The sequence below is a fragment of the Trichosporon asahii genome (genome assembly GCF_000293215.1).
Source record: "Trichosporon asahii var. asahii CBS 2479 unplaced genomic scaffold scaffold00004, whole genome shotgun sequence".
NCBI classification, from domain to species: Eukaryota; Fungi; Basidiomycota; class Tremellomycetes; order Trichosporonales; family Trichosporonaceae; genus Trichosporon; species Trichosporon asahii.
This window is the reverse complement of record NW_014040920.1, coordinates 507701-535133: the sequence shown is the minus strand read 5'-3', so window position 1 is coordinate 535133 and position 27433 is coordinate 507701. Positions and strand designations below refer to the sequence as shown.

The window sequence follows — 27433 nt, the reverse complement described above, 5'->3', positions numbered from 1 at the left end:
TTCCGATCTTCAACAGGGGTGGTCACATCTATTGGGTCTCCCGTCCACAACCTCACACCACCCCTGTTGACTGAAGTGATTCCGTCCAAACCATTCATATTGCCCGGCCGAAGCCGGGCGACAGTCACTAATCTGAGGAGTAATGGAGGGTTCGTCTGGGCGGACTTTTTCAAAGCGTGTGGCGTTTTATTCCGTTTTGACCAAAATACAGCCGCTTGCAAAAGTACCAGTGTGCATGCAAATGCATCGTCAGAGCACTCTTAAAGCGAGTAACGAGCTCTATCCTATGCATGCTACTGTGAATGTGGCTAAGCGAGCGAGAACTTCGATCGAAATCCGGACTCGAGGTGCAGACCGCTCCGCAAGACGGCCCGTCTGTTAGGCGCATGGGCACCGGGGCGGTGCGTTGTGTATGCAAACATCGAACACCGTTCTCTCACGACTGTACAAAAAGCTGTGAAATACCACAAGCTAATTATCCTTCAGATACTACCCCCACACTGTCAATGATTCATGAGGCGGCCTCGTACCCCGTTACCATAATCACTAACTGGTGTGCTCGGCCGGGTCGCTCGGAAGCGATAACGATAAGGTCGGCACCTTCTCCCCTACATACACACTGCGGCGATGGTCCGTAAGCATAGCATTAGTCAGATATCAGCTTCTCCGTGCGCGGATGTTGCTGCGGGTTTTGAGAGCAAGGAGCGCCCGCCTGATAGGACAGCGTGACGGAGGCGTTCGGTTCGGCCCGGAACCCTGCTTCCCGGTGCACGTTCCGCTTGGCAAGAGACAACGGGCTATCAACAACGCCCCGTTTACCGAATGTTCGTGTATAGTCTCCATTGCTCACCTGCTGGTAAGTGTCACAACACTCCTTGCCAGCCTAGCACTCACATAACAGGACCATGTTCGACCTTCAGGCCCTCAGTGGCTCCTTCCCCCACATCGTCGACTCGATCATCCTGTTCAGTGACGACGAGACGCAGCGGACGCTTCGCCTGACCTCCCGTTTCCTCCGCCAGCATGTCGACTTGACGTTGCACCGCGCCCTCCGAGGTTCGGTTTGGTACATCGAGAATGCCAGCGGGGTTTTTGTGCGAGGGCTCGATATCGATAGCATCCGCCGAGTCGTCTCCCGCTGGGACGAGCATCCCCACTTCCCGGGGTTGAAAGCTGCCAAGGCAGTCTTCTTTTGCGACACCCCTGCAGATACCGCGGAACAGGTAGCTAGCCAGGTTTCGCCGGATGTGGTTCCCTACGTATGCCACTTCAGCAGTCCGGCGCACTATCCACTCTCCAACGCTTCGCGTGCAGTCCTGGAGGTCAGCCTTCTGGACTGTCACTGTGACGATGATCGACCCGAATACGACTACGGCTTGAACACCCCCGATGTTCTCGTCACTCTCTGGTGGCAGGGTGCAGGCTGGTATGACCCAGTCACCGGGGTTCCGACACCGGGGCTCCCAATGGGCGTGTTCTATCCTCCAGGGAAAGAGCCTCGCATTACCTCCCCGACGACCTGTCGCCTGCTGAAGCAAGTGCTCCACCCAAACCTCAAGACGCTCCGGCTCCTTTGTCCGTTGGTTCTACTGCGCCCTGAAACACCGAGCTTCATCTTTCCGAAGCTTTCAGCCGACCTCACGCTTCCGGACGACTTCAAGATGACGATTGAGATCAACTCGCTGGAAGACACCGAGTCTGAGGAGGCACGGGGGGCCCGGAAGGCATTTGCAACTTACTTGGGTGTGACGGAGGCCCAGGTGGAGATTGAAAGAGAGGGCAAGCAGACTCGTCCGAGTTGGTGGCCGCCTGTGTACTCCGTCTTCGTTTAGCAGAGCATGGGGCTTCAGTATCCTACAGTATGCCCGGATGCATTGAGCGTCCGCCTGGAGCTATGAGTATGGGGAAACGCGCAGAGACAACTGAACCCATCAAACGGCACTGGCACGTAGCGCCAGTTTAGTCATCGACGGCTGGCGGAAGCAATGGGCTGCGCCCCGAACGCCCAACGATCCCAGGCGCGTCACCGATCTGGAACTTGCATCTTTCTCATTGCCCAACCTCAAAGCGTTCTGTACGCTCAACCTCTAATCGTCCGGTAAGCCCAGCCGAGAACACTCCCTCCACGGTCAAAGCCCAGCTGACAGGCTTGAGACATGAGCTCGCATGGCGGAATCGACTTTCCTGTTCTCTGCCAGTATTTTCCCCACATTGTCGACGACATAATCTTCTTCAGCAGCACAGAGACTCATATCGCCCTCCGCCGCACGTGCCAAGTCGTGCGTCAATACGTCGATGCCTTGAGATGCCGCCAATTGCATGGAACCTCTTGGTTCCTCGACTCCGTGGGTACGACAATAGCAATAGAGGTGGATGCCCCTTATGACCATGACTCGGACGACCATGCGGACGACAATTCGACCATGGATTCGAACGTCGATGCGGACGATGGCTCAACCGAGGAATTGGGCGATGACTCAAGCGAGAACTCGCACAAGAATCCCGCCTATCAATCCGAACTGTACACATGGGCTCTCTACGACTGGGAGGACCCCTCTGTGTGCCTGCCCGGATTGGAGGCTGCACCTATGATATTCATACACAATCCTCCGCCTACTGCAATGGATGTTCTGTCCCAACGCGCTTCGCCCACAGTGTATGTGTATCTCTACCACAATTTTGCGCAAGCCTACTGTCCACTCGACAACTGCCGGCTCGTATTCATCGAAGTTGACCCATTCAAGTGCTTATGCAATCCTGCTCAGCCGATTGACTACAGGCTCCGCGCCCCCGAAGTCGTCATCAATCTGTCGCCGTTTAAGTCCATCATTCCCATCTACACAAGAGCGCAGAATCCTTCGCCAGACACAGAGGTTTCGACGAGTGAACTTCCTAGCCGCATCAAGACGCCTCGCCTCACCATTCCGACCTCCTGCTGTCTCCTCAATCAAGTGCTTCACCCCGGTCTCAGATTTCTGGAACTCAGAGAAGCTCTTCCGATCCTGGACGGCGAAACTCCCGCTCTTCTCTTCCCGAAACCAGCAGCGGGAGTTAAGCTTCCGGACACGTTCAAAATGGTGATCCAACCCTACTACGGAATGGTTACGTCGTCAGAGAAGGCCGTTGAGCTCAGGAACGCCTTTGCTGAGCATCTCGGTGTGGACGATACTCAAGTAGTCTTCGAGTACTAGTATCCCTGGCTGCTCCAAGAGCGCAAATGTAAGGACCCGCAGACTCCGTCAAGTTGCTGCCTGTGGTCTCTATAGGTTCTATTGTATTCTCTGATGAAGCACGCAGCCTGTGAACTTAGGGGCACACCTCTGCAGCACATCGATCAACTGTGGCTCGTGTGGTGGCGGAAGCAACTGACAACGCCCCTGCATCTCTCTAAACATTACATCTACAGCTCTTGCTCTTCTCCCTTCCACGACTGTATAAAGACCCCCCCCCCCCTGGTCACATCTATTGGGTCTCCCGTCCACAACCTCACACCACCCCTGTTGACTGAAGTGATTCCGTCCAAACCATGGGGTCGCGCGGCGGAATCGATCTTTGCATCCTCGGCCAATCTTTCCCTCACGTCCTCGACTCAATCATCCTCTTCAGCGACAAGAAGACCCAGTCCGCCCTACGCCTCACTTGTCAGCTCTTACGCCTCCACCTCGACACCTTTCGCTGTCGGCAACTCCGCGGGGACGTGTGGTACTTCACAAAATTCCAGTCCTTGGTGGCGGTTGAGGTCCACGACAGCTGTTACCCAAGCGCCCTTCCACAAGTTGCCTTATATCACTGGCGAAGGCCGGCGATACCACTGCCTGGTCTTCGGACTGCAATGTCCATCCACGCGACCAACACTCCGGCTGTTGCTATGGAGGCCGCGTATACAATGGCGGGGTCGGGCGTCGTTCCGCATCTGGACCACAGTCGTGGTCCAGCCTACTATCCATTGGACAAGTGTCCGCGCGCGGTCCTCGAGTTCGACATGATCGGGTGCTGCTGCAATACTGCCCAGCCAATTGACTACCGCCTGAGGACACGTGAAGTGACCGTCGACATTGCGTGGAGAGGCGACCCTGTAGCTAACTCCTGGCTGTACGAGCCCAGTGCCAGTGATGATGACGACTACCACTACCGAAGGAGGGCATACTACGACACGCCTCTTACCGATTGCAACCTTCTGAAGCAGGTACTTCATGTCGAGCTCGAAACATTGAGACTGGTCTTCCCGTTCTCTCTGCTGCAAGTCAAGGCTCCCGCCCTCATCTTGCCGAAGCTTCCGGAAGACTTCATACTGCCCCAGAGCTTTAGGATGACATTAGAGATCCACCGTGTAAAGGAGCCGTCGGGCGCCAAGTTGGGAGAGATCCGGAGGGAATTCGCTGAACATTTTGGGGTGAATGAAACTCAGGTCACCATTGAGTTGCAGCACCTCCGCTTGTACAATCCTTCCTGGTGGTCTAGCGAGTTATCAGATGGTACAGAAATGTAGAAAGTCATTGAGAACCGTTACATCAGGGATACAACTAACAGCACTTCTCACCACAGAGCTTCCTCATTTGTTTCAATCTCGAACTGCTCCCGACCAACAGAACAACGGTACGCCTCAATGGAGCAAAAGTCGACAGGACAATGACGCTTGTAGCCGATATACCGATGAATGGCGAACTGGTCCTCACACGGCTGGGACGAGGATCCCGGAGGGATATGCTGGTATGGCGCGGTGGCAGACTTTAACATCTGCTCCAAAGCTCCCACCACTGTGTCCTCGAGGTCTTCGTCGAACTCCTCCAGACCCAGGGACGCGAGCTCAGGTCGTTTTCGACATGAACATAATGCCGCCGGTTGATGCTTAGGGAATGCACCAAGGAACAGATTCCTCCAAGACACAGCGCGTGATATTTCAAGCCTTGTAGTGCTCTCTAGATGAAATTGTGAACAGCGTGCAGTCTGTGGATCACGGGGCACGTTTCTGACGGAGATCAATCCAACTCGTGCAGTGCGGAAGCAACTGACAACGCCCCGACACCTACCCACCAACAACTCTCGCACTTCCCTCCTTGAAAGGCGTACATAACACGAGCAACAACAACGAGTGAGCCTCCTCTTCCCTAACTCCGTGCCGCTACTGTTCATGTGAAGGCTGATTCTCTAAGAAACATGGTGACACACGGTGGAATCGACCTTTGCGTCCTCAGCGTGTCCTTTCCTCACATTCTCGACACCATCATACTCCTCAGCGACAAGAAGACTCAATGTGCCCTACGCCTCACATGTCACCTCCTACATCGGCACGTTGATGCACTCAGCTGCCGACAGCTTGAGGGGCTTTCGTGGCAATTCGCGGCATCTTTCAGTTATGCTCTTGCGATATTCGTTTGCGACGACTACGAAGATCCCTCTCGCGAACACAGTCAGTTGGCTTTCTATCACTGGGAGGATGCCTCAGTCTCGTTACCCAGTCTCAAAAACGCCCAGACAATTCACGCCATAAATGCCCCTCATGTCCCCACGGAAGTCATCTACGGCATGGTGCCGCCCCGCGTAACGCCAATCCTTTGTCACAGAAAAGGTGTGGCTTATTACCCGCTGGACAACTGCAGGAACGCAATCATCGAAGTCGATACCCGTGGTTGCTGCTGCAGCCCCGAGCAGCCGGTTGATTACAGAATCAAGACCAAGAACGTGACTATCCAATACATGTGCGAAGGTCGACTTCCAAGGGTCTGTTCGGATACGTCAAACTGCAATCTCCTTCAGCAGGTCTTTCATCCCCGGCTCAACTCATTGAGGCTGTTCTGCTATTTCGGCCTCCTGCAGGGCAGTCCTATCTCGTTTCCGCTTCCCAAACCAGCGGCTGGACACAAGTTTTCCGATTCGTTCAAAGTTACAATCGCCATCGAATGTGGAGAAGGTCCGCCGGCGAGGAGGGCTCAGAAAATAACGAGCGCATTTGCTGAGCTTCTGGGCGTTGGAGAGGCCCAGGTGGCCTTCGAGCTGCATCGCGTTCGCGTGCCGTTCTACGAAGAGTGGTCTGACGAGTGGTGATGAAAAAAGATGTGCATGGGATCAAGAACCGATACAAGACACACCTGACTAACACTTCTTCTCACCACAGAGCCCCCTCGTTGGTATCGATCTCGAACTGCTCCCTGCCCACCATGCAACGGTAGGCCTGAACGGAGTAAAAGTTGATGGTACACCGACGCTTGCAACCAGACAGCTCGGGCAAAATTGCGGCCAGCGGGTCAGCGCACGGCTGGGACGAGAATCCCGGCGGGATGTGCTGATATGCCGGAGCGACAGGTTTTGACATCTGCTCCAAAGCTCCCACTACTGCATCCCCCAGGTCTTCGTCGAATTCTTCCAGACCCAGGGACGCGGGTGAGAGCCGTTCAAGACCGACCACATTGATGCGCTTGGCGTAGGACTGCACCCCTTGCACAATGTCGAGCAACGTGCCGAGCACGTTCGGGACTGCTTCGGCAACGCTGTCGTACGAGACCTTGAGGTGCGCCCAAGGGTGCACAAAGATAGTGATGTCGTCCATTTCCGCACGCACCGACCCGTCCACCGATCCCGGATGGCGGAGGTGCAGCACCGCCTTTCCCGGGCCGCAGAGCCGCAACCGACCAATCTGCTCGAGATACGCTGTTGCCTTTGTCTCTGGCGTCGCGTTCTGAGCAAAGAGCACGATGCACCCCACATCAAGGGGGTAGCAGAACGTCTCGGCATCCAGCACAGCGTACCGAACTGTGCGATCGTTGCGCTGTCCCATTTCGGCTTCGTCCGTTTCGGCAGCAATGGGATCTGCTTCATAGAGATGCCTGAAAATGTGGTACTTGAACGCCTCATATGCTGCTCGTAGGGACGTAGTCTCTGAGTTCCTCTCAAAGAACGGGATAGGGAGCATGCTATGCGTGAGCGCGAAATGCTTGTGCGATGCCGCGTCGATGTCCACGACGCGGATGGCGGATGGCAGGAGCCCGGTGGAGCGAGAGGAGAACTCTTTGGTTTTTAAACCCAAGGTGAAGATGGTGCCCACGGATGGGTCACGAACTGAGGAGAGGCGCAGGCTCAGTTCGCGCACGCCCTTTTCGTCGTAGCAGGTGTACGTTGCGCGGAAGCTAATGTGACCCGAGAGAGCGGCGTCGGCGCGGGATCGCCACGAGCGGCAAACGCCACGCATGGTTTTGAGGGAAGCGGAGGGTGCAAAGGCGAAGAGGGCGTCGGTGATGTGCGGGTAGTAGTCGAGGTCGATGGAGGACATGGCGGATGCGGAGGTGTCGTGAGGGTAGAAGGACAAGTCGATGGTAGGCATGCCTGCGGGCGGACGGTGAGGGATAGCGTAGATGTTGTCGGAGAACAAACAATGGGGACGAGTATGCAGAGGGCTGCTTATGTATGCGATGCAGAGCCGCTGGCCACAATATCGGCTTGTGCCTAGCGTCCAGCCGCACGGAGACTTGACAAGCTACTGCAGCCTAAATTTCTGAAATTTCCTCGATATCAATCAGTTTGGTTGCCGAGTTTGCCGATCGCGCCTCCAGCCATCGGCTCATCACCAAGTCACACAGGAGCCGCTGCAACACTACCCTTCAACCCGCCCTTAGGGGAACGATAGGAAAGCTGCGTGGATTGGCGTAGCGTGGAAGCGCTATCGAGTGAGCGGTGCATGCAGAGGGGGCAAGCATGACCGGGAGGCAGGTGCTCTTCATAGCCGTCGGCGACCATCGGATTCTTGGGGGCCTGGCAAAGCATTCCTGGGGAAACTTAGAGCTCTTTACAGTCAGAGATACTTGAATATGAGCTATCAGGAGTAACTGAAAGCAGCTCTGCTCTCCGGGATGCATGTGCTATAGCTTCCTCCCTTCTACGCATCGCTCCTCGTGCCACCTCCACCAGCGCCCACCGTGGGAGAACGACGCCTCCACCTCTCCTGAAAGTCTAGGTCCAAGCGTCAGTGACGCAGCCATCCACATCATCCACACTTCCATCACCCACCACCATCAGCATCAGCAGCGAGGAGCCAAGGAGCCATGGGCCTGACGCCCACGCCAATGACGCTCGCGGGTGCGCTCCTCCCGCCCGCGCTCGTCACGTATTTCCTACGGGCGCACCGGCGTCTCTTGGGTGTGATATGTGAGTTCCTCCTGCCTTGCGTCTCTGTCCCCCCTCCTCTTCCGTTTGGATGGATCGCGGAGAGTAAACAGAGAGGCAGAGAGGGAATAGCTTCCAGATAGTTCAGATAGCTGACCGCAGCTCCGCTTGTCTGGGCCCAGTCCCCCGTCCTCGGCACACTGTACGCCATCGCCATACGCCTCATCATCGTCATCACCGTCCTCTTCCTAAGGCTGTACCTCCTGCCGCGGAAACAGAGCGTGCCGCCACCAGAGACGCCGGTCGAGCACGCCCTGGGAGAACTGGCGCGGGAACCCGATGGTCCGGTTCGTGTCTCGACGCTCTCCTCTCTCGGTCTGGACGCTGCTCAACTCCGACGACTAGCTGGCGGGCGAGCACGAGTATTAGGACGATATCTGGACGAAGACTCGGGCGACCTGGGCGGCGTGAACCAGGACGTCCTCGTGCTCCCCGAGTGGTGTGGCCGCTGCTCGCGTACCCGACCAGCACGCACTCGGCATTGCAGAGAGTGCGGCGTGTGCCGTATGGGTTTCGACCACCATTGCGCCTTCGTACGTACTACGTAACTCCAGCTTATCTCGTTGCAGCTGAGCTGACAAGACCCAGTTTGGCAACTGTCTCACGGCACCCTATTTACCCTGCTTCCTCGCGCTTCTCTTCCTCACGCCCGTCGTCGTCGTGCTGCTGAGCTTGCCAACCTACGCACCCCTCTACGCCAGGGGTAAAGTGGCCTGGACCCTCGCGCCGGAATGGTGGTGGGGCGCGTGGTGGAGCTGGATCTTTGGCGGACCCCTTGGACGTTGGATCGGCGGCATTGCGCTCGGATGGCGGGAACTGGACATCCTGGACCCGAGCGAGGAGAGCAGCGTCGAGATCGCAGCACTCATCTTCATCGGCCAGATCCTCGGCCTCATGACCCTCGTAGGTATCTTGTCCTCTTGCTAAGTGCTCCGTAAAGTGCTAGCTGACATCCAGGCGCTGGGGTACACGACTGCCTCGGCCCTCTCCCGGGGCCAATTCACGGTCGACCTCGCGCGGGCAAAGAGCTTCGCGCGCGATCCGGAACGCTTCGCGCAGATCACTCGGTTTTACACCCCCCTCCTTCCCGTGACACCGCTGGCGTCCCCGCCGCTGTCCACTGCGTCGCCTGTCTCCCCTCTTGGCTCCGGCTCGCCTGTGAAGGAACTGGACAACGGCTTCTACGACGTGCCCGGATACACATCTTACGGGAACGAGGTCGCCGGCGTGCTCGTTACACTGCGGGAGATGAACCTGTACGATACGCCGGCCACTTGGCGCTGGGTGCTTCGCGGCAAGGCGCGCTTCTGGCGCGTGTTAAGGTCCGAGTGGAGGGACGAGGAGCTCATGCACTGGCCCATTCGACGGGATGTGCTCCGCGACGTGCAGAGACAGAAGGAGAGATGGCTCCAGTAGGTAGATTCATTTTTTGGGCTTTGATGGATATGCACAAGTGCTGGTCTGGCACGACGGATCTGTGCCGCGCATGTTCTTATACGGCGACTGCAGGCTCGATGCCCCAGTTCTCTCTCCCGCGAGCCACTTTCCCTCGTCAGCGAATGCTTTCCAGCTGCCAACGATGTGGGAGCCGTCCTCGTTCTTCCTCGTTCGACACCACACAGCTGTAAGCAGATCACATCATGGTATATTCTTCTTCTACACACGTATTGAGTCAACGTAGCGTTTGACTTGCGCGGCAATGTGCGGCATAGAGGACGAAGAGAGAAAACATGGAGATTTGGCCGTCAGGTCGGTTGAGTTGACTTGGAGTGATGTTGTTACTGTACAAAAGCGACGGGAGATCGATTAGAGATTGGGTCGGCGGGTCATGGACGAGTTGTATCTGATTCAGAGTACCGCTAACAACACTCAGAAGAGATTACCTGGCGAGCGCGGTGTTTGTCTTAATCCGAAGATGGATTGGGGGCAGGATACATGTGACTGCACCCCTTGCACAATGTCGAGCAACGTGCCGAGCACGTTCGGGACTGCTTCGGCAACGCTGTCGTACGAGACCTTGAGGTGCGCCCAAGGGTGCACAAAGATAGTGATGTCGTCCATTTCCGCACGCACCGACCCGTCCACCGATCCCGGATGGCGGAGGTGCAGCACCGCCTTTCCCGGGCCGCAGAGCCGCAACCGACCAATCTGCTCGAGATACGCTGTTGCCTTTAATGGTTACGTCGTCAGAGAAGGCCGTTGAGCTCAGGAACGCCTTTGGGGGGGGGGGGGGGGTGAGCGAGGATAGAGTGCGTCGGGGTGAGCGAGGATAGAGTGCGTCGGGGTGAGCGAGGATAGAGTGCGTCGGGGTGAGCGAGGATAGAGTGCGTCGGGGTGAGCGAGGATAGAGTGCGTCGGGGTGAGCGAGGATAGAGTGCGTCGGGGTGAGCGAGGATAGAGTGCGTCGGGGTGAGCGAGGATAGAGTGCGTCGGGGTGAGCGAGGATAGAGTGCGTCGGGGTGAGCGAGGATAGAGTGCGTCGGGGTGAGCGAGGATAGAGTGCGTCGGGGTGAGCGAGGATAGAGTGCGTCGGGGTGAGCGAGGATAGAGTGCGTCGGGGTGAGCGAGGATAGAGTGCGTCGGGGTGAGCGAGGATAGAGTGCGTCGGGGTGAGCGAGGATAGAGTGCGTCGGGGTGAGCGAGGATAGAGTGCGTCGGGGTGAGCGAGGATAGAGTGCGTCGGGGTGAGCGAGGATAGAGTGCGTCGGGGTGAGCGAGGATAGAGTGCGTCGGGGTGAGCGAGGATAGAGTGCGTCGGGGTGAGCGAGGATAGAGTGCGTCGGGCTCGATGCGGAGTTTCAGCGGGTCTCCCTCTCCTTGCCTTTCCCTTTATCCTTCCATGACGCCCCGCCGGCGCCCCCTTGGCTCCCCGCTTCCGTGCGATGACCCGAGGCGTCCATCAGAGAGCCATCATCCTCACTGCAATCCAACATCACGATGTCCGCGTGGCCGCTGCCAAGCAGAACGATGTCGTCCTCCGAGACAGGGTCACTACTAACCTCAGTGATTTCTGGCGCCAAGACACCGCTCGTCAGATTGATGGCGCCTGGCCTTGGCCGAGCGCTGCTGCTCGCGCTCACCATACCGGGCTGCTGGCGGCTGGAGCCTGTAGTGTGTTGGGCCCTGTTGCTCGTCCCGGCAACGCTCGTCGAGCGACTGGGGATGTTTCCTGCCGGACTAGAATTCTGGCCGGAGCCCGACGCTGCCGCGATAGACCCACCGCCCAGAACCGGAGGGTTGGAGCTTTGCAGCTGGTTGACATAGGTGACGGCCGTATCCTGGGCTCTGTCAGCTAAATCCGTAGAGGGTCACGATTGACTTACGTGTGAGATGTGCTGCAGTTGTTTTATTGCCCATACAACAGGGCGGTCCGGGAGCTTCTTGGATATCTCGTTGGGGTTGAACATTTGACTCTGTTGACTAGCTCGAATCCTAGAAAATCGAGGTCAGCTTGGAAAGGTTGCAGCTAGATACAGTAGCCTTACTGATGCAGTACTTTCTCCTCTGACGGAGAGATGGCATTTGACTTGGGGTGGCCGGTATTCTTGGGGTCAAAGAAGAAACTGATTTCATCCCAAACGAATCCTGCCAGGCCTAAGGAGCGACCTGAGTTCTTCATAATATTGGCCACTTGTGTCAGCTGTGGACGAATTCGAAACGTACTGGTGAGCTCCATTATCCTAATGCCCAGGGTGTCATCCTGAGCTTGATGCTTCGTCCATTTATACGTTGTAACTCGCATTGCGCTCACCGCATCTTCTTTCCGTACCCCTAACTGCTGCCGAAGAGTCAGACTTGATTCCCTGACCAGAGGCAGTAGGAACTCACGCCGATGGCCGACACAAACGCCTGCTCTGCTGCTTCCGCATCGCTGTCCCTCTGTACCAGGGCCTCGTTCCACGTTCCGAGCCCTTGGAGGCTGAAGGAGAGGAGGCCATGCCCTTGCAGAAGACGCTTGGTGCTGAAAGGCTGGTCGAGCCAATGCTGTTGCAAAGTCGCCTGCTGATTTGGATTACTGACTCGCGGGCACGCTGGCTCTTGCGTGACGATGTCCTTCGCCATTTGCTTACTGGAACGAACATTAACCCAGCCAACCCGAGCGCCTAAACATCAGTTGGAGTGAACGTGAAGGTGTCGTAGGTTTGGACTTACCCACTGCGAAGCGACAGAAGGCGGCCGCCCCAATGATAGCCTTCAGTTCCCATCCCGATTTCCATCTTGCGCGCAGCTCCTTGGCCCTATCTTCGGCTTCAGGGCCGTATACCTTGAACAGGCTATGAAAGTGTTGGTCGGATGTGTCGATTCCAGTGTCGAGCAACTAGATAGTTGGTGTCCAATTGTGTTCGGCTTGAACTTACTAGACGCAACTCCGTAATTGCTTCCCCCATCCGTCTCCATCCTTGACGTTGCCCGTCCTCTTCGTGAGTACGACACCCGCCGCTGTTTATAGCCTGCAGCTCATCGAGGAGCTGACTGTGATCGTGCATCAGCTGCGCAGCACGAGTGAATATGCCGCAAACGTACGAAAGGGCGTCGTCGCGCTCCTTTTCCGGGACCTCAGTGATGCCCGCGCAGTTGAGCACACTATCATGGCTAACCTTCCATCCGTCGACTCCGGCAATGTAGAACACGACGAAGTCGCGGATGGGGTGTGCGTAGCAGGTTGACTCGTGCCGGAGGAAATACGCGAACGCGACCGGGCTCAACCTTGTCAGTGCACGCAGACGTGCCGCTCGGCGCTCGGCGTCTCTGTGAGAGTCAGATGCTATAATAGTACTGCATAAGAGCGCGAGGACCCACCGAGGCAAAGTAGTTGATGTACCGCTCATGTGTGAAGAGACACTGGGAGAGACCTTTCTACCGTGGAATGACGGGTCCAGTCTTTTGTACAATACCGCGCTGCAATCGGGGCTAGGCCGGGTAGGGCGGGGGTGGACGTAGCGCTGTAGACGAATACAGTAGTACAGTAGACGGTGTACGCTGCGTTGTCTGTTCGACGGTTAACTCCGGGAAGAAGAGATACGGTTCGACCTTAGAGCTCGCGGGTGGAGCATGTGGACCGAAGTGGAATGTGGGCGTCGCGCCCTTCTTCGTGCCCTCCACAAGCTTCCTGACTGGCACTGCCGTCGATCTGAGGTCTGCGGGCAGCCCTGCGTTCCTCTTCCCACGCTCTCTCCCGAGGTACTGAGGTAGCGCTGACTCACTGACTCGCTGGCGCCCCCTTCGCTCTGGCCGTACCCGCCAGACAGCAGACAAGGCAGAGGGGTAGCGCGGGGCGCAATTGGCGCAAACCACGCAGCTTCGCATGACTTTCGTGACCTTGCGGTTCTCTGGTTCTCGGAATCACATCCTCACGCTCATCACTGATCTCTACCTACCCCTTCCGTATGACCTGTTTTTTTTGGGGGGGGGGGGGGGGTTAAACAGACCTCGCTCACGCGCTCCGCACTCAGTTCTCCAGCTGTCAGCTTGTCGATTAAACGGCTGCATCGGCAGCACGCGCTTACTCTTCATGTGTCAATGTCCTCACTGACCTCCCTCATCCTCATCCATGATCCAAGTTCCTCACGTTTCCAAGATCCCGAGAGGCTAGAACCTGTGACCAGATCCCATGATCAGCGACAACGGACGATTGCTGAGGAGGAAGGGCCGCAGTGCTACAGCTCACTAGGCGGTGATCACGAATAGGGGCTGCACCGCCCCTATGGCCCGACTTGCTCGCTGATCCATGCTGACCTGGTGCAGGGTGCAAGCTCCTTTCCAATCACCCGACGGGGCAACTGGGCGTATGGGCATGGCAGATGGGTATCCACCCATCCCATACTGCAGAGACTTAATCCTTCCTCCACTCCCAGGAGGCGTCAATGCATTGGCGCATGATGCGCATGATAGCTCTAGTGCAATGACTGACCCGTTCACTGATCACTTAACACGGGTCATGAGGAGCCTAGCCGAATGCTGCTGCGCCACTTGCCGCTTGCAGAGGTCGAAGGCAATTAGCGATAGCGAGTCTCGTTGGATGGCCGCAGAAGCAGTCACCAGATACACCAGGTCACCAGATCACCAGCAAGTCACCAGAGAGCAAGGCATGTAGATCAGGGGCCCAGTTGCGACCCGCTGTGATCTCGATATCTTCAGTCACCTCTGAATATCTGAATTTTGAAGCAGCCCATAGCTTTAAACGTCGGGCAGTCCACGGGTGCACAAACCCTCTTCTCAAAGCGGTGGCCACTTTTAAGCCTGAGCTCGCCGATCCGACAAGTGTGAAACGCAGATGGCGGGGCTCGGGGGTTCGGGCACGTCTTAACGTCAGGCTGTGTGGTCTCGAGCCCTCTGGACTAGCTGCACTGCTCGTCTCCATTCTTCCACCGCTCCACGTTCGACCCTTGCCGCAACACTCTCTCCGCGTTCTCAGGTCTCTCCGGTGGTTGCTTCTCTCGCCCAGCTCTCTCCGGCTTCTCCGACCTCTTCAACTCTCCTTCTCTCCAACTTCTCCAGCCTCTCCCCCAAATCTACCGGCACAGTAATCCCAGTCTTCCCAGCTCCTTTACTCCCTACATCTTCTTCACTCCCTCGACCTCCCTTACCTCCGCAGCACTGCCCGTATCTCGTATCACCCGCTATCCTCCCTCTACATCATCATCTCCTACCGTACCACTACCACACCACTGGCCGACTGCAACTGATCACTGAACTATCACCATCCGCATCGACGACTGATGCCGCGCACGAACAGCGGTCGAACCGTGTTCCTTCCCAACCCGCCGGGCTGGGCGGGGGCGACATTACCATCCCACCCGGCTGTGAGTGCACTTGCGATGCCTCGACTGACTGTCTCAGACTACGCAGGGCTTGACCGTCGACCCGGACGTTCTCAACTTCTATCCTGAAGAGGTAGAGAAGATGGTGAACCCGAATATGAGCAGGATAGACGCTCTCCTGGTAAGGGTTCTCCTCTCTCCTTTCCTCATCACATCCTTGAGCTGACGCTGGCCATAGTCGAAGGTGCCCGATCTTGGGATCCCGAGCGAGCGATTGATGTTATAATGAACAAGGTAAGTCCTGATGAGCCTGGAATCTCGAATCCAATTTCTCTCACTTGTGCGGTCCATCAGCGCCATTGGTCAACTCAGTCCTGACTCCGCAGGCGGAACAGCGAGAGCGCGAACGGGTATCGCTCCGGGGCAAAACCGCAGAGGAGATGATGGACCAGCTCACTGCGGAAGCTCTTGCGGAGATGATTGATGAGGACGAAAGATTGTACGAGATGGCGGTCCAGGAGAAACCGAAAATCGGGCAGGGTTTCAAGAACGAGGCGAAGCTCAAGCTGGAGAATGAGGTCAAGCTCGCCGAAATGCTCCCAGAGTGGGGGAGACTGCCCGACGTTGTGCGCAGCCAGACTCGGCGCATCTACGCCCACGCTTTGCACCTGACGGAGACTCCGGAAACGAAGAACAGCTTCATTCAGGTGAGGATCATACAACTGGGCCACAGTGGGACTGTGACGCTAACTTCCAGTTCGTTGAGGAGTACAGGGACCCAATCGTAGCCATGCTCATTACTCGAGCCAAAGTTCGGGGAATAGTAGCCATGTACGAGTAAGTCTTTATTTACTTGCAAAGGCTGACATCCACAGGAAAGATGACTCTGGCTATCTTGTCCCCGCTTTCTGGCTCGGCTCGTTCGGCCGGTTGGTTCGCCTAAGGGTGCCATGCCGGGCTGGTCCCAACGGTGAAGTCGAAGCCGTGTTCGCCTACTTGTATCACGCACTTGATTGCAACCCCTTAACAAAGTTTATTTTTGAGGGGTGAGTTCTGGATCCAGCAACTCCATTGCCTTTTTGCTGCGTCGAGTTCGAGCTGACCGTGTCAACAGATTGAAGAAAGGAGTAAACCTAACTTATTACCGGTTGATGCTGTTCCTGGCCATGTTGAGTTGGAAGGAGAGCGACGAGTGGCGCGACTCCGACGACCAATGCGTGTACGCGCTCACGCCCTCCGACATAGACAAGAATGTACTCCAGCGTATTCTGGAAGAAGGAGTAGAGACAGCATTCTCACCCGATCTTGTAAGTTCTTCTGACCGTAACACGCGCGAGCATTCAACTGATTCTCAGTTGTGGCTGTATGCAGGTCTGACTCTCATGCTTGCGCGTCGTGGCAAGCAGCACCTGTCTGAGAGTGTGAAACCTGTGAACCGTCGTATGCGGGCAACGCGCGGTAGGTACCGCCGTTTTGTAAGATCAACTCTGACTATTGCAGCCTCCTTTCCCAACTTGAGTCGCTGGACTTTGGCACCCGTCTTTGCCTTCGCCGACCCGATTCCCATGTTGCCGCTGCATTTCTTAGAGCACTTCGTGCTCGCAGCTTTCGGGTGCACGGATCTCACGTCACGCGGGATCAATGTGAACCTGTTCGATTCGTTTACTAGGGAATGCCTGGTGACTAGCAAGATGGTCCTGAAGATTCTCGTGGCTGTCGAGCGCCTTCTGGAGAAGTATCCCAACTCTGGTTATTGTTGGCCCATTGCCGATGATAAGGCTGCCTGGGACGCCTTCCTGGAGCCTGCCTACCCGGACGGTATTCCCTGCACACCCGTTCGCATGTCCATCATCCTCAGCGGCGTGGAACGCTCCCACCTTCACTCCCTCGTGGTCATTCCCAAAGTCACAGCACTCTGCGAGCGACGTCGCACCGGAAGTTTCTCTCGCGGAGACGACGATACCATGATGATGATTCCTACCTCGTTGCAGCATCTCAGACTGCACAAGACACCAGCGACACCATCCTTCTCGGACTCGAACCCGGCCAACATCCTCCAAGATCTCTGCAAGGCCTTCCACCCACTGCTGATTGAAGAACTAGCGGAGAAAACGACATCTCGGGACCGCCCTCGCGACCGCACGAGCCCCCCTACCCTGGAGTAGTACGTAGAATTTCCCCCATTGCGCCCCATGTTTGTGTAGTCTCTCAAGCTCTCTATGTACGTTCCGCCACGAACATTTCGCCGCGAGCACCGTGGCCATATGTCAATAAACCGCACCTCGTTCCTCTCTTCTCGATCTTCCTCGTTGCCCTCCAACAAACGACTACCCGCTACATCATCCTTCCCCCTCAACTCGTTGTTCATTTCATCGCAAGGAAGTAGACGGCCACGACACGCCCCACTCCAATGCCTCACCAGGCACAAGCCGTCACTCCGTCGTAAACAGCAGACTCATCTACCTTCCGCCACCCAAATCTCGCCTTCCCTCTAGGCTCACGGCCATCTCGCGTTCTCTCTGGACTTTCTACCACCTCTCCATCACGTCTCTCAAGTTCACACGATAGCAAAGCACCTGACGTTCTCTCCCCTCTCTTGAGACCCCCATGATTCCAACCCACTTTGGCCACTTCGTGATGGAATCGTTGTGTATAGAGCTTTTACCGTGGCACCAAGTCATCGCCGGCAGGGTTCTGTTTGGGTGTTTCGTCGCGAACACCATAACCACCTCGACGCTCGGCTCCTCCAAGACTTCAACACCGGGTAACATTCCGAAACTCGCTGACACCGCGCCTGCTACTTGTCTCGACAATGGCGGAATTATACATCAAGCACTCGCCGCCGCCGGCTTCAACGTTGACTACTTCCGTCCCCACAGCAGCCGGCTTTGGGTTCGCGACGTGTCGTTGGCCAAGGTTCTCGGTGTTATGGAATATTCCATGCATGTTGAGGCGGAGCTAGAGCGCGTGCGAACTCAAGGTGAGTCACAGCTTCAGGAGCGCGCTGACGCTTAAGGCGGGCACGTTCGGGCCGCCTTGACAAAATCGTCGGCGGCTCCTAGTGGCCAGGATAGGCCGAAAAGTCTCGGCGAGTCTGTGGTTACCATCCCTAACTTTTGGGTGAGTTGAACGGCATGTCCCCTGTTTCTCTGACGTGTCAGCGTCCCGCCGTGTATCGAGCCCTCGCAGAGAAGTTTGAGACTTTCCCCCCCAAAACCCAAGATTCCTCCTACGCGGATCTACTCCTGGCGTTCAACAACGCCGGCGTTGTCGTTCCAATGGGCGAGGAGTTAGACAGCCCCTCCATGAGCATCCACATCTGCATCGACGCCAAGAACGCATGGCGTATAATACAGGATATTATCCGCCTTCACCACTTTCTGCACCCCTCCTCCACGTACTACTCCCGTTCGCGGCGTAGGAAAGAGGAATTCGTTCCCGTGTCCAAGCTGAGCACATTCGACTGGACAAGCATTTTCGACCCGCCCTACCTCAATTACCTCGATGCTCTCGACTCCCTCATCCCTTTCTCGGCTCTTACGTCCGTTCCTAGCAAGCGAAAGTTAGGCCCCAAGCCTAACACCGCGTCGCGCCGTCAAAAGAAGGCCCACACCGCCAGCAAAACCGCCAAGACCCCTAACGCACCGGATACCGATGCTATCTCTGTGGGTGTGTTTGCAGCTGGCCCGAGTGCCGGTGCGGGCAGCCAGCACACCGTTAGCTCGTCTGCCCTCGACCATGCCACCCTATCTCGTGGCACGAGCCGCAAGACTCCGTCGACTTCACCACGTACCAGCGACCAGCCCAGCACGACCTATGACAGCGACTCGTCTGACGTTGTCGTTCTCTCTGGTCCGCCGCAGCCTTCGCCGTCTCGCTCGAGCTCCAGTGGTTATACGGGTAAGGGAAAGGGGAAGCAGAGGGCGTAGCGGGAGCACAAGAGCTCATCCGAGGACTATGTGTCGAGATGAGCGCAAGTCTCCTTGCATCGGCAGAGTGAGAGCGCGAAGAATCCCGTCGGCATGATCAAGAAGGACAACAGCAAGAGCGTTCGAGGCGAGAGAATGTGCCAGGTGCCCCGAACAGCTTAGCGAGGATCAAGCTACGCTCTCGAACTCTAGCCTGGTATTGTTGCTTGTCGTGCGGCCAAGGGCATGCAGCACGGTGAGGAGCAGGTGGCGTGCTGCGAATACGCATCAGCCCGGCGACGTCTTCTTCAAGTTTTCTGCGCTCCCCTGCCCGTTCCTAGACCCCAGTCTCCGGTTCCTATCTCCCGACCGCCCGCCTCCCCCCTCTCACAGCCCAGCACCTGGCGCCTCCCCCGATCCAGTCCACCATCCCATCACCACCATCCACCACCATCCCACCACCATCCTCGTGTGACTATCACCAACTCTGTACATCAACGAGCACCCCAACACCTGATCATCCCGCACCGCACCACCGGTCAATATGACGCGATTCCGTAGCTCCAACCTTCCGCCTGACGCTAAGCTCAACGTCGTTATGCGCTCAACGGGTGCGCCCCGACTCGTACAAACGTCTGCTGTGTTATAGTTCCAGGGCTCGCGTAGAGCTTTCATGCATGTTTAGTTCATCTGAGCCACGAGACAAACCAGCAACAACACCGCTCTCTGATGTCGTTGCCGCAATGGCCCAACGCTGGGGACGCGTCTGACGAGGTCTACGGATACAACGAGGTCTCCGCGATTGACGAGGTCGACGCGGCTGGCATGTTTCACGCGTTCAGCACGTTCGGCGCGTTCGGTACGTTCTGCGCATGCGCCGCGTTCGCCGAGAACGCGCGCTGGACTGGACGAGATCAATGCACTCCGTCATGTCTGACGCGTCCGGACGCCTCGAACGCGTCGTCGGACGCGGCGCGACGCGACGCGTAGAGGGGCGCACCTGCGCCCTGCTACGCGTCTGCATTACGAGCCCCATCTCGCGCATCTCGTTCCTCAGGCTATTACGCCCTGCACTAACCCAAGCAGTCGCATTCTCCGCTGTACGCTCGAGAATCATGCCCCAATGTTGTTGCAGCAAATGCCTAGGCAGTGCCTGGAAACTGGTTGAAAATAAGGGAAAAGAAAGCTCATGCTGGTGCCACACTGACACGCACCAACCGCGGCCAGCCCCATGCCGCCGGCCGATGCCGCCTACGTTGCGTTCCACTCCGCCTTTGTCTCTATCAACAGCATGCTGGACACGTAGCCCTATACAGAGAGCCATGTCCTATGTCCCGTCCGCTCCACCGCCGCTATTGTTGCAAAAGTTATTGTAAAAGTATACATGCTGGTGCTGGCGCTTGCGCGTAGCGTACGCGCGACAAGTTATCCGACAGCGCGTCCCCTACCGTCCTGCAGCGATGCCGAATGCGATACTCGCCCCCAACCACACGCGCAACCGTAACCGCATCCGTAACTGCGGCCGCCAGCCACCAAGAATTCTAACTACACTCCGACCGCCGTGTCTCCCGGCTCTCCCGGCTCTTCCGGCTCCTCCGGCCAACGCTCGCAACGCGCTGCGCGCCTCGGCGCGTCTGCGCCGCTCTAATCAGTGTCTGCAAAAAAGAACGTTCCATTTTGCTTTTGCTCTGTGTCTTTCAGCGAGCCCAGCTTGTTGATGCGAGGACGGTAGTTGCCCGGGTCGCGACGCTGGGATGTTAGTGATGTGTAAGAAAGGGTTGTAGGTGGAGGTGACTGAAATTTTGGTTCCGCCGCCACACTCGACCTCCACCAGGCCTCCACCTCCACCGCCACATTCGGTGGCACCTGTGCAAGAAACGTCCTCGACCTCTTCGACGAGATCGACAAGTTCCCAGCTTCTGCAAGGACAAAATACTCACGAAGGTCACTTGGAGACTTTTCAGGAACTTATTGAACCCTGACAGCAGTCCCTCGGGCTTGTTGGCCTTGGCGGAGACGGCAGGGGTACCCTCGAAGACGATGACACGGTCGGCGAGGTAGGTGGCCATGATAAAGTCGTGCTCGACGATGAAGGCGGTGCGCTTGGTGGACATGATAAACTTCTTGATGACGCGGGAGGCGTGGATACGCTGCTCGGAGTCGAGGTAGGCGGAGGGCTCGTCGATGAGCAGCACGTCGGCGGGGACACCGAGGACGAGACAGATGGCGACACGCTGGAGCTCTCCTCCGGAGAGGGTCTGGACGTCCTGGTCCATGAGGGGCTCGAGGTTCATGGGCTTGATGACGTCGTTGTTGAACTGGGGGTTCATGAACATGGCCTTGATGCGCTTGAGGAGGAGCATGCGGACGGTGCCGGGGAACTTGGGCGAGATGGTCTGGGGCTTCATGGAGACGCGGAGCGAGACCTGGTCGGCCTCGTTGTCGGGCTTGAGCTTGCCGCCGAGGAGCTGGACGAGGGTCGTCTTGCCCATGCCGTTCTCGCCGAGGAGGACGATGATCTCCGAGTCGGAGAACTCGCCAGACTCGACCTGCAGCTTGAAGTTGCCCAGCGTCTTGGTCATGGCGGGGTAGGCGATCGACTGCGTCTTGGGGGCGGCGACTTCGTCGGCGCTCTCGCCGATGCGGAACGTGAGCGACTCCTCACGGAAACGCAGGTTCTCCGTCGGGATGACACCGTCGAGGAAAATGTTGATACCCTCACGCACCGAGTACGGCATCGTCACGACACCGTACATACCGGGCACACCGTAGAAGACGCACACAAAGTCGGACAGGTAGTCAAGCGTCGACAGGTCGTGCTCGACAACGACAATGTAGTTGGTCGGCTGGACGAGGCCACGGATCACGCGCGCAGCGGCAAGACGCTGCCTGATGTCCAGGTACGACGAGGGCTCGTCGTACATGTAAATGTCGGCCTTGCGGACGGACGCAATGGCAATGGCGAAACGCTGCAGCTCTCCTCCAGACAGCTGGCCGACCTCGCGGTCCTGCAGCTTGGCGAGCTCGAGGTCCTCCTCGAGCTGCTTGCGGTTGTCGAGCTCGGTCTGGCGGTCAAACATCTTGCCGACAGTCATGTTGGGGATCTTGATCGAGCGCGGGATCTGGTCGACGTACTGCGGCTTGGTCACCGCCTTGATGTCGTCCTCGAGCACCTTGGTGAAGAAGTTTTGCAGCTCGGAACCACGGAAGTACTTGATAATGTCGGTCCACTCGGGCGGGTTGTCAAACTTGCCCAGGTTCGGCTTGAGCTTGCCCGAGAGCACCTTGAGCGCGGTCGACTTGCCGATACCGTTCGTGCCGACGAGACCGAGAACTTGACCGGGACGCGGCTGGGGCAGACGGTGGAGCTTGAACGCGTTGGCGGCGTAGCGGTGCGTGACGTGCGTCTCGAGGTTGGTCGGCAGGTTGAGAATCTGGATGGCCTCAAAGGGGCACTTCTTGACACAGATACCGCAACCGATACAGAGCTCCTCGGAGATGAACGCCTTCTTGTCCGACGGAGTCACCTCGATACACAACCGTCCCATACGGACGACGGGGCACGAGCGCTTGCACTCCTGGCGACTGGGGGTTAGCTATTGTTCATAAGCCTCGATGTCTGCTGCGTCATCGCGCGTTAGGCGGTGGTTCTCACCATTTCTTGGGCTTGCACTGGGAGAGTCAGCTATAACAGTCATGCGATTAGCTCACCTTGTCGTCCGAGACGAGCGCGATACGGGTGAGCTTGTCAGCCATGTTGAGGGGAATGAGATGGGGAGGGTCGTGTGTAAGGGGGGTCGAAGCTGTCGACTTTTGCGTGGCAAGCTAGCGGTTCAGGAGCGAGCTGCCTTTTAGAGATGCACCGGTTGAGGTCGAGTGGGGAGGGGTCGTCGGGAGGCGAGTGGGTAGTCGCTGCTCTGGACGGTCGTCGACGCCGGGGATGCTTTGTGTGCTGGAGATGGACACAAAACTTGGATTGGGTCTTTTGTTCAGGTCCGTGACGCTGGGTCCGAGGCAGCGGCTGTGGTTTAGAAAATTGCCGCGTGGCGATTAGCGGGGGTAAAAGTGAGTAAGCAGTTTGACGCGCGTCCTTATTGCATCCAGCCTGATGCGGTGGCGGGCCAATGGCTTTGGGTGGATTACGGGTCAGTCGAAAATGTCAGGCGATGAGGCGTCACGTGATGTCATAATGAGGTGGCAATAGCCAGTGAGGAGGGGATGTGGCCCCACGTGGGGCTGTATCACGCTCCAACCAGGGGCTAGGGGCGGTTGTGGCTGCCGTATCGCGCCGAACGACCCGATTAATCCTCACTTTGAAATCGGGTGCACAGCGAACGGGAACGATCCACCCACCGAACGGGAATTCTGCAGTGTCCTTCCCGTTCGACTGCTCCTCCATATGCAATGCCATCCATGCCATCAATGCACGTTTCATTGTCACCGTCGTCGCCGCATCGTGCAGTGCGTACCTGTGCATCACTCAACTGGGCGATGCATCCAACACTATATAATGCGATGCAACAGTGTCGGAAGATATAAACTCATACCGCACAGACACTCACACGCTATCCCATTCCTCGGAGCCACCGGCCACCCCACAACCACCGCAGTACATCCACCGCAGTTCGACCTGAATTTTCCAAAGCCAGCCCAACTTTTGTGTGGGATTGTTGTTGACACACATACACACACAACCTCTCTCTCTTCATCCTTCCTTCTCACACTCCCTTGCAATGTCCAACGACACACAGCTCAAGGTACGCCCCGCCACCCTCCATGCATGGCTAACGCCCAGCGCGTGCTCGTCACCGGTGGCCTCGGCTACATTGGCTCGCATGTCGTCCTCACCCTGCTCCTGTCGGGCCGCTACGTCCCGATCGTCATTGACAACTGTCACAACGCGTACCCCGAGGCGGTCAAGCGTGCCGCCGAGATTGCGCGCGATGAGATGGGGTGAGTTGTGTCTGGGCTGCATTGCATGTGTCTTTAGCAGAGCGGCATAGGCAACGTGCAACAGCGAAGCTAACATCCAGGGAGAAGGCGGTCCAGCCCATCTTCCACAAGGTCGACCTGCGCAACCCCGCCGAGATCGAGGACGTGTTCGCCAAGTACGACGCCGAGGGCGGTATCTGGGGCGTGGTGCACCTGGCGGCGCTGAAGGCGGTGGGCGAGTCGAGCGAGATCCCGCTGCAGTACTACCGCGTCAATGTCGGGGGCAGCATCACGCTGCTGGAGACGATGGCGCGGCACAACTGCGACAACATTGTCTTCTCCTCCTCGGCGACCGTGTACGGCACGCCCGAGATCATCCCCATCCCCGAGTCGTCCCCCGTGCAGCCCGAGAGCGCCTATGGCAAGACGAAGGGCATGGTCGAGGTCATCCTCCAGGACGTGTGTCGCTCGGGCACCGACGAGCGCCCCCAGCCCCTCAAGGCCGTCAGTGTGCGCTACTTCAACCCCGCCGGCGCGCACCCGAGCGGTAAGCTGGGCGAGGAGCCGCGCGGCAAGCCGGGCAACCTCCTCCCCCTCCTTGCGCAGATGGCGGTGGGACGCGAAAAGTCCGACCTCAAAGTGTTCGGAAACGACTACCCCGGCAGCCCCGACGGCACCTGCGTGCGCGACTATCTGCACATCATGGACCTGGCGCAGGGCCACGTCCTCGCCCTTGACGCGATGGCCGTTCCCACCTCGGACCCGTCCAGCATCTACAGCAGCTGCGATCCCAAGAAGGACGGGCTGTACCGCAACTTCAACTTGGGAAGGGGCAAGGGCCAGAGCGTGCTGACCATGATCGAGGCGATGCGCAAGGCCACAGGCTTCGAGTACAAGTACGAGGTCGTCGGACGCCGTACGGGCGACGTGCCCGAACTCACGGCCGACCCCGCGCTCGCGGAGAAGGAGCTCGGATTCGTGGCCAAGAGGGATCTCGAGGAGATGTGTCGCGATCTCTGGAACTTCCAGACCAAGAACCCGAATGGGTATGAGCCGAGCGCGTAAGCGCGTAAGCGCATGACGCGGAGCGCAGCGACGCGTCGGGCGCGGGTCTGAATGCGCGTGGTCTCGCCTCATCTCTCTCCGTCACCTCTGTGACTCCTGCGCCGGCGCTGGACATGGTGACAGCGCTCCATCTGGCCGAAGGCGGGACCACACCGCACCCACGATCACCGAGCGAGACGCGCATGCATGCTCCCCGCATGCTCGCTGATCGCTCGCATTGAACCCTTTTACGTAGAGATCCATTTAGACGAATAGGTAATACCCGCCGCGCGCGGCGGGAAGGACATGTTAATTGTGACACTAGGCCGGTGCTGCGAGCTGCGAGCTGCGAGGGCGAGCGCGAACTCGGCGCAAGCGCGACGCGACACGGCGCGACACGGCGTACGCACAACGCGACTGAGGGCAAGAGTCTTGACCTGTCCGCTGGCGAATGCAGTGCGACGCGAGAACAGCGAGAAAAGCGAGCACAGCGCGGAACTGTGTCGGGAGAGGGCCGGGGGAGGGCCGGGATATCGGTGGCGCCACGCCTCAAGAGGATGATAGGAAGAACGCGGACTGGTGGGACCTTGATGCGGGCTGATGCGGGTTGATGGCGCCTGATGAGGCGTTCTCGCTTGTTCTGTTCTCAGTGATTCCATGCTGGTCCGTCTGGAAGACCTCAGAACGCGTCGAACGCGTCGAACGCGCCGCGCAGGCTCTGGTGGCCCCACCTGTTTCTTCGCGCCCAGCGTCGCCCTCCGTCAGTTCATGAGAGTCCCACTTCCAGTCCAACCCCTTCCCCATCACTCCATTCTCCCCTCTGTTGCTCGCAGCAGCCCGTCATAAGCCGGTCATAAGCCCGTCGGAGTCATCGTGATCCATAAAACGTAGTCCATAAAGACATGTAAATGTCGCTACTCATAGGTGACCCGGAGTCATCGCTTGACACTCAGCCAGGTTGTTTTAAGCAAGTAGAGGTTTGTTCTTCGCGCTTTGTCTGGCCTCGCTGGTCGTGGAGCCGCAACCTTCAGAAAGAAGGGGGCACTGTAGAAGCACCAGCAAGGAATTCGAACGCGGTGGATAAATTTTGTGATTGAGTGTTGCATTCCTGCTGTGTCTGTTTTATATAGTCGGGGGGAGGGGCCGGTGGAGGTCCAGCAAAAAGTTGGTGCGAGCGCAGAGTATATGGGCGGGATTATTTCAGACGACTTTTTCGAGCGTTTCATCCCACAACGCCCGGGAAAGATGGACGGAACCAATTAGTTGGGTCGAGGAGAGAGGCACCAAGTTGCAGGCCCGGAGTAAAAGTCCATCGATCTCCGCTACTTGCAGCTAGCTACACCCCCCACCACCGTCTTCGACCCCGACCGACAGCATGTCGAAGACGTTCCCGCAGCTGCTCGCGCGCAGCCGGTTCGCGAGCTACGATCCGGCCATTTCGCGCGTCTACACGGCGCCGCACCGAAACGTGACGCGTGGCGACTTTGGCTTCAAGTTTCCCATTTTCCGCCCCAGCAATGCGCGCTTCCTCGAAATGAGGCAACTGGACGGCGGTCCCGGTCTTCGGGCCGATTGGCGGAGTGCGGAGAAAGAGGCGCGCTTCGTGGCCCAGTGGGGAGACGGACGCACGCCGTGGCGGTCTCCGTCCACTTCGCGCCGTCATGTCGTCAAGAACCCCCTCCTGGCCGAGACTAGCGCGACGGAAGAGGTGACCGAGCTCATGCCGAACGTGGACGCTATGACGAACTCGGAGTTTGAGCGATACTTGGCCGGATTGAGGAGACGGAGGGCCCAGTTCCAGGAGGCTATCAAGGCTAGCTTGCCCGAGGGCACCGAGACGCTCGCCGAGGCCTCTGCGCGCGGTGCGGTGCGCGAGCAGGCCATCACGGGCTTCCAGGCCGATCTCCTCAAACAACAGGTCGAGGCGCCGGGCTCGACGCGCGTGATGGCGAAACCGCACAAGATTGGCGGTCTCGCGTACTCTGCCGCCCCCGCGGCGGGAGCCAGCCTGGACCCGCAGCGCGTGCACGTCGGCCGCGTGCTGGACCAAGCGCCGCGCGGCGCCGGCAGCTTTAGGGGCATCGACGGCGTCAATGCCGAATGGGTCGTGGGCCTCGGCGGCATCACGGCCACGGGTAACTCTGGCACGGTGCGCGTCACAGACCGCCCGACGCTGAGCAAGTTCGACTACACGCGCGAACGCAAACATGCCGGTCTCGCGCGCTTTGCCGTCCGCGAGGCCGCACTCCACCGCCCCCCGCGCGTACTTGGCACGAATCAGCGCGCCAACGTCGAGCCGTTCACGAACCGCTCCACTGAGGCTCGCAGGATCCAGCCGTTCGACTCGATGCGCTTCGAGGTCCGCGTGCGCGAGATGGAGCCCGAGAGGCCCGGAGAGGCAGAGTGGGTCGCCCGCGACACTAAGGCTACGGCGGCCGTCGGTGCGGGAGGTCTCGGCCTGCTCGGAGGGAACAGGAAGGAGAGGAGCGCGAGCGAGAGTCATCAGGCTGCCCGTCGGATCAACTCCAAGATCCAGGGTGACACTATTGACTCTATCCTCGCTAGAATCATTCAGAACGATAGCAAGTAGACCCCCCCACAATGCATTTTTCATAGCCATCTCTCATCAAC

At 58.0% G+C, this 27433-nt stretch overlaps 10 protein-coding genes across 10 annotated transcripts; 7 read left to right on the top strand and 3 right to left on the bottom strand.

Moving 5' to 3' along the window:
- Positions 1–905: 905 nt before the first annotated feature.
- A1Q1_03793 (uncharacterized protein) lies at positions 906–1832 on the top strand (the record flags this gene model as incomplete). The annotated part of the gene is made up of 1 exon (XM_014328331.1): positions 906–1832. The coding sequence occupies one exon, from the start codon at positions 906–908 to the stop codon at positions 1830–1832; it is 927 nt and encodes a 308-aa protein (XP_014183806.1).
- A 591-nt stretch (positions 1833–2423) lies between these two features.
- On the top strand, positions 2424–3191 carry A1Q1_03792 (uncharacterized protein; the record flags this gene model as incomplete). Its single annotated transcript, XM_014328330.1, has 1 exon — positions 2424–3191. One exon carries the CDS (start codon positions 2424–2426, stop codon positions 3189–3191), a length of 768 nt encoding a protein of 255 aa, XP_014183805.1.
- A 641-nt stretch (positions 3192–3832) lies between these two features.
- On the top strand, positions 3833–4853 carry A1Q1_03791 (uncharacterized protein; the record flags this gene model as incomplete). The annotated part of the gene is made up of 2 exons (XM_014328329.1): positions 3833–4475; positions 4531–4853. 2 exons carry the CDS (start codon positions 3833–3835, stop codon positions 4851–4853), a joined length of 966 nt encoding a protein of 321 aa, XP_014183804.1.
- A 1253-nt stretch (positions 4854–6106) lies between these two features.
- On the bottom strand, positions 6107–7318 carry A1Q1_03790 (uncharacterized protein; the record flags this gene model as incomplete). Its single annotated transcript, XM_014328328.1, has 1 exon — positions 6107–7318. The coding sequence occupies one exon, from the start codon at positions 7316–7318 to the stop codon at positions 6107–6109; it is 1212 nt and encodes a 403-aa protein (XP_014183803.1).
- A 718-nt stretch (positions 7319–8036) lies between these two features.
- A1Q1_03789 (uncharacterized protein) lies at positions 8037–9573 on the top strand (the record flags this gene model as incomplete). Its single annotated transcript, XM_014328327.1, has 4 exons — positions 8037–8139; positions 8260–8690; positions 8746–9060; positions 9115–9573. 4 exons carry the CDS (start codon positions 8037–8039, stop codon positions 9571–9573), a joined length of 1308 nt encoding a protein of 435 aa, XP_014183802.1.
- Positions 9574–10955: 1382 nt separating this feature from the next.
- A1Q1_03788 (uncharacterized protein) lies at positions 10956–12986 on the bottom strand (the record flags this gene model as incomplete). Its single annotated transcript, XM_014328326.1, has 9 exons — positions 10956–11435; positions 11481–11589; positions 11643–11763; positions 11821–11935; positions 11986–12260; positions 12310–12475; positions 12516–12630; positions 12682–12906; positions 12958–12986. 9 exons carry the CDS (start codon positions 12984–12986, stop codon positions 10956–10958), a joined length of 1635 nt encoding a protein of 544 aa, XP_014183801.1.
- Positions 12987–13677: 691 nt separating this feature from the next.
- A1Q1_03787 (uncharacterized protein) lies at positions 13678–18847 on the top strand (the record flags this gene model as incomplete). The annotated part of the gene is made up of 13 exons (XM_014328325.1): positions 13678–13811; positions 13903–14247; positions 14500–14960; positions 15157–15212; positions 15305–15625; positions 15676–15749; positions 15794–15964; positions 16033–16225; positions 16274–16376; positions 16419–17082; positions 17123–17139; positions 17935–18038; positions 18080–18847. 13 exons carry the CDS (start codon positions 13678–13680, stop codon positions 18845–18847), a joined length of 3411 nt encoding a protein of 1136 aa, XP_014183800.1.
- Positions 18848–20470: 1623 nt separating this feature from the next.
- A1Q1_03786 (iron-sulfur protein required for ribosome biogenesis and translation initiation, Rli1p) lies at positions 20471–22582 on the bottom strand (the record flags this gene model as incomplete). Its single annotated transcript, XM_014328324.1, has 4 exons — positions 20471–20692; positions 20767–22411; positions 22482–22492; positions 22538–22582. The coding sequence occupies 4 exons, from the start codon at positions 22580–22582 to the stop codon at positions 20471–20473; spliced, it is 1923 nt and encodes a 640-aa protein (XP_014183799.1).
- A 1024-nt stretch (positions 22583–23606) lies between these two features.
- Positions 23607–24823, top strand: A1Q1_03785 (galactose metabolism-related protein; the record flags this gene model as incomplete). The annotated part of the gene is made up of 2 exons (XM_014328323.1): positions 23607–23779; positions 23860–24823. 2 exons carry the CDS (start codon positions 23607–23609, stop codon positions 24821–24823), a joined length of 1137 nt encoding a protein of 378 aa, XP_014183798.1.
- A 1354-nt stretch (positions 24824–26177) lies between these two features.
- On the top strand, positions 26178–27392 carry A1Q1_03784 (uncharacterized protein; the record flags this gene model as incomplete). The annotated part of the gene is made up of 1 exon (XM_014328322.1): positions 26178–27392. One exon carries the CDS (start codon positions 26178–26180, stop codon positions 27390–27392), a length of 1215 nt encoding a protein of 404 aa, XP_014183797.1.
- Positions 27393–27433: the final 41 nt, after the last annotated feature.